This window comes from Sapajus apella, unplaced genomic scaffold (assembly GCF_009761245.1).
Source record: "Sapajus apella isolate SASKATOON/1434 unplaced genomic scaffold, GSC_monkey_1.0 scaffold3, whole genome shotgun sequence".
In the NCBI taxonomy this organism is placed as follows: Eukaryota; Metazoa; Chordata; class Mammalia; order Primates; family Cebidae; genus Sapajus; species Sapajus apella.
Genome location: NW_022436943.1, coordinates 40,176,306 through 40,188,696, shown reverse-complemented (window position 1 = coordinate 40,188,696; position 12,391 = coordinate 40,176,306). Strand labels below are relative to the sequence as shown.

Below are 12,391 nucleotides of genomic sequence, written 5' to 3'. Positions count from 1 at the left end.
TTTTGTTTCATGATTTGGTTAAAAAGATAATGTAAATTTGTTAGAGGATGTATGTGTTATTTTGTGTGAAGAATCCAATTTATTTCGTAGAAGATATTTTGAGACACAGTAAAAGCTCAAAATGCCAGATTTCTAATAATTGTCAAAGTTCTTACTAGTTTTAAAGATAAATTAGGGTGTCAGTGCCTGCCCGCACCCTATTCCTATTCCATTATCCCCCAGCCTGGCATTCAAAAAAATATTTTTTCAGAATTCATAAACACGTTAAAAAAGACTTTAAACCACACGTGATTTTTAAAAAATATTTCTGTAAGATTATTAAGAAAGGCAGTATATATATATATTTTTTTTTTACTTCTTTTACTATACAACACATTAGTATCTAGGTAGAATAGAACTTATATTGGACACTTTATTGTGAAAATTGAACTAAAATTTTTAAGCAGACAAAGGGTGGTATTAATAACATGTATTAATCAAAACAAGAGATGAATATGTGCTACAAACTGGGTACAGAGAATATGGAAATTTTAAGAAATTTGTATACTCCATAATTCTTTCTACCCAAAGTAGACTCTTATTTCTTTTTTCAAATGCACATTCTGTTTGCTTAAGTCTGCATCTGCTAGTAGCTTTGAACATTGCCTGAAACGTATGTGCAGCTTGGCAAAAAGTCTGATATGAAGAGGAAAGCACAGAATAAAGTTTGTCTTGCTAAATAATGGCACAGAGCCTTCACTGTTCACAGCCTAGTGCTCACTGGTGTCCTATGTTGCAGCTGGGAAGGGAGCCTGTAATTATATTCTTACAAGTCCTGCTTTGGTTAGCTCTTGTGCCAGAACAGATAGGAGATTTTTATGCATTCCACTTCCCTGTCGTATTTGTTGAAATCATTGGTTTGTTTCTGAGAAATTGTGGGATTTTGTTTGTTTGCTTGTTTTTAAGCCATTTGCATCTCCTGATTGAGCTTTATTTTATTTTATTTTATTTTATTTTATTTTATTTTATTTTTGCTGCGAAGAACATGTACTAGATCGGGTCTCTGTTTGTTCCCTCTGTATACCTGTATAGGTCATCTTTGATTTAAGCCAGTATGTATTTACAAAATAGTCATGGCACAAGCCTCAAATAGTATCTAAAATGCAGTGTTTTAAGGTTTTGATTATGTATTTGTGATAATTATCAACCGTAGTATTTTAAAATATTTGATGGTAATTTCATCACTTAAAATTGTACTGGTAGTACTAAATTATTGGTTAATTTAATGTCAGATATACACAAGATGTGGTTTTCTGAAAACCTAGAAATTTGTTGTATATTTCTCTTGTATTTGTGCTATGCTTCAGTGATTCAGAAATAATTTACTATATACTTCATCAATAAGCAGTGATGAGGCTCTCTAAATGGGTGTCTGGCTAGCTTTTGGAGTTAGAGTATGAAGTCATAGCTATGGTAAACAGCTTTTCTAAAAGGATTTCAATAATCATGATTAGCTCATTAGAGTTATTGTGAGGAATATAAAGTTAGATAACACATGTAGAACACTTAGCAGGAAGTCTGACATAATAAGTGATCACTAAGTGGTAGTTTCTTTCTTTGTGCCTAGCTCTACTCTTTCCCTACAGGCTATGTTTATTTTAGAAATAACTTTATTACATTTTAAAATAATTTGGATTTATTTGATAAAATATTGTCATCAAATATTAGATGGTAGGTTCTTAAATTGTTTTTAATTTTTAGAAATTAAATGACCTTGTTTATTATGATTTCCCTAATAACACATCTCCAAAAAACTTCCTCTTTCTTGATCTGCTGGACATATCTTGAGTTTTCTAGTTTGAATAGGCTCCATTTTTAATTTTCTACTTTCTCTTCATCCCAGGCTATCCATCAGGGGCAATTCTTTGTTCCTGTTTTTCAGTGAGAAGTTGTATTTCATGAGGGCTCACTTTAAATAATACAATCAAAAAGATGATTTTTTTTAAAAGTGAGGATGAATTGAAAGAAGAATGCTGGTTAATTATTCTGCCGAACTGAAAAGCTTCTACTCTGTTGTCCTTTCCAGTGATCTTCAGGAGCACTTGAATCTCATACTCTTGTTTGGTTGGTTGCCAGTGTAACTCCAGATATATACAGTATAACATTTAAATATAAGACATATTATTTTCAGTGTTCTCATATGAAAACACAGAAAATAATATGCTGGTTGATGGTTGATGTTTGAAAGGGATAGTTATTGGACAGTCTGCCTCAGTTAACACAGTTTTAGCTCTCGGGACTTTAAAATGGACTGTTTTGCAAAGAGGGTATCTGGAAAAACTGAATGTGAATATACTGGTGCCAAACTTTGAGCAGCTATTCATTGTTGTATAGCAGGCTTTCCTTTGCTTGGAACATGCTTACCAATTAAAACAATTGCAGAAGTTGAAGAGCTTTATAAAACTTTTCATTATTATAATCCTTCCAAATTTTGTAGCATCAACTCAACTGCAACCAAGTGAGGCTTTTTGCATTAGTAATTTGAGTTGGTTTCATAGTAACGATCGGTTTGTTGTTGTTGTTTTTTTTTCTTTTCTTTTTTTGAGACTGAGTCTCGCTCTGTTGCCCAGGCTGGAGGGCAGTGGCGTGGTTTCAGCTCACTGCAACCTCTGCCTCCTGGGTTCAGCCGATTCTCACACCTCAGCCTCCCAAGTAGCTGGGATTACAGGCACCTGCCACCATGCCCAGATAATTTTTGTGCTTTTAGTAGAGACGGGGTTTCACCATGTTGGCCAAGCTGGTCTTGAACTCCTGACCTCAAGTGATCCACCTGCCTTGGCCTCCCAAAATGCTGGGATTACAGGCGTGAGCCACCAAGCCCAGCCAACCAGTTTGTCTTTGAAATTTATGTGTTTCATACTACTTCTCTTCAGTGAGGATGCTTGCCTTTTGCACTAAGAATACCTAAAAGGTTCTTTCCTACTAAGTCCTTCTGTTAAACATTATGAATTTTAAAATAGTTCTCTCTCCCAAGAGGATTATTCTCTTGCCATTCATCTTTTGGAAATTCTCCAGGAATATTTAGACATTAACTCAGAAGAGAATGTCGTTGGTTGAAATTGCGATTTTTGACTTCTGTTAAATATGAGAACTTTAGAACAAAAAATTGAAGCTTGTCTAACCCTGGACCAACTCTGCAAAGTTGCCAAGCAGTGCCTGTTTCTTCATTGATCTGTATTAACACAGCAGTAGGCATTTGGCACTGTGTGTCAAGGAGCCTCTTTTTTTCTTTTCCTCCTCCTTTTTCCTTTAGTTTCTTTGGACATGATTCTCTTCCTTCTGAGGTGTGAGCCATTCCTGAGCCTTTTTTCTGTCTTTTATACCCTCCATTTAAAACTCCATCCAGAAAAATGAGGACTGGCTGAATATGAGGAGGCAAATAGCAGTACCTCCTAGTCACCAGAGCCTGTGGGCTACGACATGACATCATCATCACAAGCCACTTCCAGATATGCAGAGGCTTCTCTCCTCCCTCATTTACCTATGTTGTAGCTAAACTGGGTCTCCTGTGCTCCCCTTATCTACACACCACTCCTGAGAGAAACTAGTGTAGCTACAAACAAGGGTGTTCACCAAGGAGATTGGAATCTGGAACGACCATTCCTATTTCCTGTGTAAAACTTAACTGGCATGTCACCATTTCACGATTGTTCCCTTGTCCCTACCATAGGCCAGAGGGGTAAATATGTGTCAGCTGCTGTGGCAGCTTAGTTCCATTGATGGTGCCTGCCAGGAGCAGGGTTTCGAGACAGGTCAGTGGGACAGTTTGCTGTTCATTTCGTATCCCTACGTAGGTTTACCAGGAAACTTTTGCAGGAGTTGGTTTTCTACTTTTTGAAAATTTGCATGGGAAGAGGAAGAGAAACTGTCAGTGAAAGGAGATGGAATTCAAAGAGGGGGGACACAGACCTGAAAATCTGCAGAGATGATGCAGTTCACTAGTTGTTTGTGAGTTGTGTCTATTGTTCCTTGGCTTATAATAAACAGAAGCAGTAATACTGATTATTTTTTTACCTTATTAAATCAAAGTGAGCTCCTTTCAAACAAATGGCGTTTGTTGGAGCTTCATATGAGCAGTCATGCTGAAAACTGGGCCTCTGTGCACTGTGGTTCATTTTGGAGCTCTTGCATCCACAGCCCCACCTTTTAAAGACTGACTTGTAGTCTGTTTAGGTCCTTTCCTTATATGGTGCCCCTGAGAGGGTACTTTTAAAAAAGTTTTGGTTTTTTTTGTTTTTATTTTAAAATTTAAAATTGGAGTGCTAAGTCCAAACCAAGAAAGAGAATGTCCTGGCACTTTACATAGATTAGGTCCAACGCATACTTTTTTTAGTGAAATTCCAGTGCACTGTAGATTTTTAAAGTGATTTTCTTAATTGACCAATCATTGCTGTTAGCCCCTTTATTTTTATATTCATGTAAGATATTTAGGTGATATGAAAACTCTTATGACTTATGAATGTGTCCAAAGTCCTGCAAAATCTTTCATGTCGTATTCTAAGCCATGGAAGAGGAAATGGAAATGCTCCCCTCATTCCTCCTAATAAAGAAGCTGATCTCTGTACTCCTCAGTCCCCAGAAATATGTTGGGGCAGTGGTATCTCCACACGGCTATAGACTTTGTTGACTTTCTTTCCTAGTTTAGAGGAACACTACATTTTTATTCTTATCCTTATTAAAGGTGCTAATAGGTAAGACTCTGGATAAAGAAGAAATTTGGAAATTTGCTACAGATCTTTGAGTCTTTACCTCATGTATCCTGAAATGCTGTTATAGAATCTCTTGTATTCAGGCTGTTGAGGAGAGACTTAGCAAGATTACAGAATATTTTTCAGAGGAATGTATTTTTATTTTAAATCATAATGCAATTTGGAGGCCCTTTAGCTAATGGAAAATTCATTATTTATAATTATTATATCCAGTGAACAATGTGAAATAATAGCATTTAGACTGGGATTGAGTTCTCAGATCTCTCTGGAGATGGGAAAATTAAATATCAGAGAATTATTATTAATTGTACAGCAAGATACTCACAGGGGAAATCTCAGAGCTGGCATGAGAACCTCAATCTTTAGATTCCAAGTCTTTCTTTTCTGCTATTATAAGTTGGCAGGCTCTAACCTCTGCTTATATTGTAGCTAAATTGTATATGAACATATTTTGCAAGTACTGATTAAAAAAAATTTTTTTTTAATCTTGTTCTGTCAGTTGCTTGATAATCTCTCCTCATCTCTTCCGTTTCTCTTGAAATAGCAAATTTAGTTTCAGCTCCTGTTTTACTTATAATACTGGGATTTTCACTTGTGAATTAAATTTGATTAAAATTTATTAGCCAAATCAGTGATTTTACTTTGATTTTAAATAATTATGGAATTTCAAAATAAAAGGAAATCATAGCAGTCATTCTGTCCTTTCCAAATTTATGTGGTTGATGTGACTCTGTTAAACTAGTTGTGGGGAGGTGAGGTTCCTTTTGTATGCTAGAGAAATAAAATATGAAGATAAAAAATAATCGACGTAAGATTACCGTATTTTATACTGCTTTTTCAGGCTGTGGTGTTTTGTATACAATAGATTTCTAAGGTAGTAATGTTTTTAATGGTGGTTTAAAGTATAGCATAGGTTATATGACTTTGTTTTTGTATTTTATTCATAAATATTACAGAAACACTGGTTTGTATGTAAAGTGTCTAATGTATTAGTAACACCTTCTCCCTTATACTCTTAAAAACAAACAACAAAAGAAATTATGCTAGCTTAACCTCCTCTATATTAACACTATTTTTTCCTCTTTATGAATGAATGACCCTACTTTCAAAACAGGCACGTAAGCTGTGTACATCTTGACAGTAGTACAATTTCCAGCTCTGTTGCAACATTGTCATAGGCTTAAGAAAGCCTCTGCAGATAATGGCAATATAACTTTGGTTTTTTGGGTTTTTTTTAAGCTTTTCTACACAGCAAAACAAAAACAGAAAAACCCTCAAAAAACACACAATTCTTGCAAAAAACAAAAAAACCACGCTATTCTTGAGTAGTTGATGAGTTGACTGCCATCTTTTAGCATGATAACCGTAGCCTTCCTTGGAATAAGCAGATTTATAACTTTGCCTGCAAGTAATGAAAAATCAGGCTTTGTCCATCTGAGGAACACTCTTGTACTTTATGATCCTGAGTCTTGTTGGTTTCTAAAACCATAGTGCTATAACCAAAAGAAGGACAGATGTATAACTTTACTTTTACTAAAACCTGAGTAGGAATTTTGAAAATGAAACAGGTTTCAAGTTAAGCAAATACGTTTACTCAGCGTGGTCATGTATTTGTTTTAATAGAAATAGTTTGGGGCTGGATGCAGTGGCTCCCACCTATAATCCCAACACTTTGGGATTCTGAGGCAGGTGGATCCTCTGATCCCAGGAGTTTCCAGGCTGGGCAACGTCACGAAACCCTGTCTCTACCCAAAAAAAGCCGGGTGCAGGGGTGCGCACCTGTAGTCCCAGCTACTTGGGGGGCTAAGTCAAAAGAATCACTTGAGCCCTGGACGCAGAGGTTGCAGTGAGCCAAGAGCATGCCATCCAGCCTGGGAGACAGAAGTGAAACCCTGTCTCAATAATAATAATTAATAATAGGAATAGCTTGGCTATTGTGTTGACTATAAAGTTTTCTCCTGTATTACATGTATTTGCTGTGCATTATTGTGCTATATTGCTTTTTAAAACGTCATTTATTATATTGTTAGTTTTAATCTGTTTTTCTGGTAATGCTTCTTTAAATTAATATAGTATACATTTTAGTCATTAGGTTGCATTGTAGTCATTAATTTGACAAAGGTAAAAGTCATAAACATTTTCATTGTATACATGGTCGTTAAAATTTAACTCTATTCTAAGGAAAAATAGTGTCTGTTACTTAACATAAAGGAACACACAGACAAGAAAAAATAATTCTGTAAAAAATATAGCATATGCAGCAGGGGGCACCAGATGAAGGCAGAAATGTATTCTTATATTTTGAATCAGCTACAGCCTATATCCAGTTCATGTATAAGCAATGTGGTAGTTAATTGTTTCCCCTTAGTTTTCCTAATGGTTTTAGTTTCCCAGCTCTAAAAGCTGCATTGAAGAAGATATTAATAACTCTCTTTTATTAATTCAAATGAAACGTGTTACAACCAAGTAATTTAGTAATTATACAGATTTTTCTTAAACATTTACTGTTTTGAAAGTTTCAGAAGCAGAGTAGAAACCACATTTAATAATTATTTGGTTAGAACAAGGCATTAATATTATGTGTAATACATTTTCTACAAAATATTTTTTGATTACAGAATAAAAGGAAACCCCTGATGATTTAAAAGCCTAATTTTATTTTCTTTATATATGAACTGAATGAGTTTTAAATCTGGAATCCTGTTTCTTACTGCTAATAAATTGTATGTAGACATTTGTTTCTAAAAAAGTCTTGTTTTTAATGTTGGTAACATCATTAAAAAGTTTTTTCCTTTAATTTCCTCTTCCCCATCATCCAGTCCAATATCAGATGGAAATGATGCGGAGCCTTCGTCATGTAAACATTGATCATCTTCATGTGGGCTGGTACCAGTCCACATACTATGGCTCATTTGTCACCCGAGCGCTCCTGGACTCTCAGTTCAGTTACCAGCATGCCATTGAAGAATCTGTCGTTCTCATTTATGGTTAGTAGGAGGTTTCTTTATTATTCTTTTTTTCCCTTAATATTATTACTACTATTTTTGCTTTCTGTCTTTTTTGCCTCTAAGAGCAGTCTGGCACGGCTTCTCAAGTAAATACCAACCCTGTTTCTGCAGCAGCCTCAGCAGCAGCTCAGTCTAGACAGGGTTTCCTTCTTTCTGTTTATTTTTCTTGCTATCAGAGCCCTGATGTGTACATTTTGGAATGCTGGAGTAGCTGCTTCATTTTTATTCCTCCATCTCCCCTCCCTCATTGAAGGGGCTGGTGGAACTAGACCAGATGTCTAACAAACCTCGATTGCTAGAGTGTCTGGCTCTGTACGTGACTGACCAATCATAATACAGTGTGCCAAGTTTTTTTTATACCTCTGACAACAGCGTACAAAACCTGGACTGTTTCTTAGCACAAAGATTTTTTTCTTTTCGGCCTATTTAATGGTGTTTCCTCAAGCTCTCCAGACCAGATGTTCTGTGCTGTATCAGAACTGTAGGCAATTTAACAGCTTTATAGCCTTCCCCCTCCCCAAACACTCACAGTTTGCCATATCTGGCAGACTTGCATATAGTTTCCAGCTGAGAAGTAAATGTAACGTCCTGAGTATCTGTCAGAAAAAATACTAATGAATACGATCAATCTTATGAGCTGCCCCAAAATTGTTTCAGTATGTTAACAATTGGATTACAGTAAAGAACAAGTTGTTAAAGTGTACTTATATTGGCTGGAAACATTGCATCATCAGACCTTGATGAATTTTCCACTTGTTTCAATCTATTTTGGTTTTCATTTTATCAGCTATTGCTAAAAGTTTCACTGTGTTAAGTTTCAGACAACATGAATGTTAACACAGGTTTTAGGCGAATATTGGCATGCCAGAGCCGTTATCATGCAGCAAGTGCTAAGCTCCCTTACTTATGGAGTGTTTCAGTGGTTAGTTTTGACAAAATTAGTTTCTCCAAAACCAAAAAGACACATTTGTGATAGCAGTTTGACTTTAATGGTTTTGTTTTCACAATCTGTTTTAACTAAGAAATGTGGATAGTGATTATTAGGATGGATAAATTTTGTTTGCAGGGCTATTCATTTTAAATTGAATGAAGAACTACCCAAGTTCATGCAGTGAATTTTCATGTTTAATATTTACCAGTGATTTCCTAATTATACAAGATGTCTAGAACATATGATGCATTTAATTTTCAGCAAGATTACGGGTTCTTGCTGAGGAATGAATTTGAAAATAACCATTTTGTATCTTCAGTTTTTATTTGACAGAGGAAGTTACTCTGTTGTAAGAAGAATAGAAGTATTCCTGCATTTTTGAGTACTGTTTGCTATAGTGGCTTGAGTCTGCTTCAAGTTGTTTTCTGGTTGTTTATTCTGATCTTTATTTTGCAAAGATTGTGTGATACGTAATAGAATGTGCCTAGAACCAATGCCATTCAATTTTGGTAGTGACAAAATTCTTAGTAATTTATTTCTCTTTTCCTTGTTTGAGATCCCATAAAAACTGCCCAAGGGTCTCTCTCACTAAAGGCATACAGACTGACTCCTAAACTGATGGAAGTTTGTAAAGAGAAGGATTTTTCCCCTGAAGCGTAAGTGTTTGGGGGCATATGGTAAAGGGTTGGGTATTTTTCTTTTAAGATTTTTCTTTGCCACGTCTCTTGAATCCTCAGTTGTGGTGTGGTAATGCTTTTGCCATGTGGACTGTAGAAGTTTTCTGCGTGCCGAGTGCTGCTTGCTCTCTCCCCTTCCATGTTTAAATTATTCTTTAGGGAATGTCTCATCTTTTCTCACCAAGGGTGAATTCGGTTAGAATGGGAATTAGCTACTGGATTCGAAAAAATAAATGATTGAATAAAGGGAGATAGAAAGAGTGATCATTGGCTGTCAGTTGTAAGCCGTGTGTCAGTTGTAAGCAGTTGTCAGCTGTCAGTTGTGAGCTGTGTGTCTTACTTTCTGAACTCTTGTTTGGGGGTGGGGGCTGGGAAAGATATAAACATTTTAAGTATTTGGTAAAGAATGTGGCTTATTGGAAATTTTATGGGTGTCAGGTATGCAGAGAATTAACTGATGGAGCTGTTTTGGGATCCTATTTAATGACATTGTAATATTTACTTTAAATAGTTAGAATTCCATTTTGTGTTAATTATAGAAAATTTTTATTTCTTATTAAATCAAAATTAATGGCTTTGACTTCATATAGGACAGTTCATCTCTAGTTTCCCATTTGGCTCCTAAAAAGTTAAGGTGCAGAGAATTTTAAAAGAAAAGCTAACTCATGAGCAATTCCTGGATGTGGTAGTTATAACTGAACAATGAGAAACTGTTCTTGCCGTGTTCTAACTATCGTATCTGGAGTCTCCTTGAGTGTTTTGCTGCTTTGTTAATCTCTAATTCAGTAGCCTTTTAAAATGCACTTTTCAAGAAGTAGAATATTTCTCATTTCTAGCTATTTTAAATTAAGTTGTAGATGTAGGTTGTGTAGCATAACTTACTGTGACATTTACATTTTAGTATTAATGAAATTTTAAAGATACCTGATTACAAAGAATGGTTTCTTCTGCCAAGAATCTTATTTTCTGGGCTTTTGCTCAAATTTGGATCATTTTCAAAGTTGTTCAGATCACTCAAACTTATGCTTGACTCTGTAAAACTCTAGTTTCTCTGCCTTTTTTTTTTTTTTTTTAAAAGAGTACTAATGAAACAAAGATCTTGGACAGGACCTGTAATTAGGTAAATGTTATGAAATAGTCAATTTAGCACCTACTTTTGACCATCAGACTAAAGTATTTGTAACATGCTTCACAGATTGAAAAAAGCAAATATCACCTTTGAGTACATGTTTGAAGAAGTGCCGATTGTAATTAAAAATTCACATCTGATTAATGTCTTAATGTGGGAACTTGAAAAGAAGTCAGCTGTAGCAGATAAACATGAATTGCTCAGTCTTGCCAGCAGGTAAGTGGCCCAGCCTAATTAAAAGTCTGTTTTTTAGAACTTTTTGCAAAGGATTCTTTCACATAAACTTTACCTGTGAAACAAGAAAACAATTACTTAAGAACATTTATAGGTTCTTAAAACATGTTTTAACATGGAATAATAGTCTGGCCCTGTTAGGGTCTCAAGAAAAGCAGCAAACTGATAACATGAAACAACACATTGTTTAAATACTAATTGCTCGAATTAGAAGAACCCTCTGCTGCCTTCTTTGCTGTATCATTTGTGCTTTGATAAGGTCAGTGCCCATGGGGGAGGCTTTTTTATTTGGCTCAGCTTTATTTCTTGTACATGATCCTAAGAGGCTTAGGGTCTTATGTCTGGATATTTAATAATGCTTAGGAAAAGAACAGAAATGCATCTTTCTTTTACCGATTGTACTTGCCCTTGTTCAGATACAGACTCAGTTGTAAAATTCCAGTTGTTTGCATTTTCCACTAAAATTTGAATTTTCTGAACCTGGCACTGAGTTAGCTATCTTAGTTGGTGACATGATTTCCTCCAGCGTGACTGCCTTAGCTATCTAGTTGCTGAGATAATGTTTATTATATTTGTAAAATGCAGACTGAGGTTTCCAAAAGGAAGTATTCTTCCCTTTATGAAATTAATGTTTATTTCCCCTCATCTATTACTCTTAACAGAAATGTGAATAGAGCCACACATATAGCTCCTCTTAAATGCCCTTTGAGCCTTATGTTAGTGACTATTTTGTGTGTGGTGGAAGGAAGCTAGTAGCAGACCTGTAGGATGAAATTAAATGGACAGAGTAGGTAATAAATCAATATATGTTTGTTGGCTGAAAGAAACAATTTGTATTTTCTTAAGCAGTTAGTTTCGAGCTGACTCAATTATTATCAGATTTCTAGTTATCCTGAATAGAGACTTAAAAAAAAAGTACAGACTTTGTACTTCCTCAATACAAGGCAAGTGGAATGAACTCTGAGGGACCAGAGATATCAATGTTCTTCTCCATGCTGTAGCACGGGTAGGACTGTGGTTGAAGTGCCACCTTCCATTGCATTAACTGATCACAAAGGCCACTGGAAAGTCTTTATAGGTCAGGGAGATGAACGATGAATGTAAATGGAGTGCTAAGTAACACAGCCAGGTTGCAAGGCTAATTTGGCACCAAAGAGTGTACTGTTTGACTGCAAACATATATTCATAATAGTCCTTTAATTTGTCTGTTTTAGAAGGTCATATTTTTCTTTACTGCTTTTACAAACAGACTCGGCACACCTGTATTTAAAGTGTTTAGCTAAGAACCTTTTTCAGCATACAAGGTTACAATTTGATGTATTAAGTATATAGTCATATAATAATTTTAAATTTACTGCACGAAAGCTTTTGCTTATATAATTCATGTCTTCACCTTTTCCCAGTCTTCTTTATAGAGCATACAAAACAAATAGATCCCTTACGGTGCTTTAACATTACCAGTGAGCTGCTCTATAATGTCCATTTGTCCAAAGCGTCATTTATAATAGCCAAGAAGTCTTTCTCAGTTTGTCCTAGCAACTGGGACCTAGATAAATATTTTATTATAATTTTTGTCTTCTGTATTTTTATGTAAATGAGGAAAAGAGACCCCATTTCTTTGCTTTCCATGTGAAATTATTTAAAGTGTAAATTGATGTTCCTGT

The 12,391-nt window shown here is 35.4% G+C and overlaps 1 protein-coding gene across 1 annotated transcript in view; it reads left to right on the top strand.

Annotated features, from left to right (window-relative positions):
- The window catches only part of EIF3H (eukaryotic translation initiation factor 3 subunit H), a 109,016-nt gene that overhangs the window by 87,371 nt on the left and 9,254 nt on the right, over nt 1–12,391 (top strand). Inside the window, exons 3-5 of the mRNA XM_032252347.1 lie at nt 7,568–7,735; nt 9,244–9,343; nt 10,560–10,709. Of these exons, the coding sequence (XP_032108238.1) occupies nt 7,568–7,735; nt 9,244–9,343; nt 10,560–10,709 (418 nt within the window). The remainder of the gene's footprint in view (nt 1–7,567; nt 7,736–9,243; nt 9,344–10,559; nt 10,710–12,391) is intronic.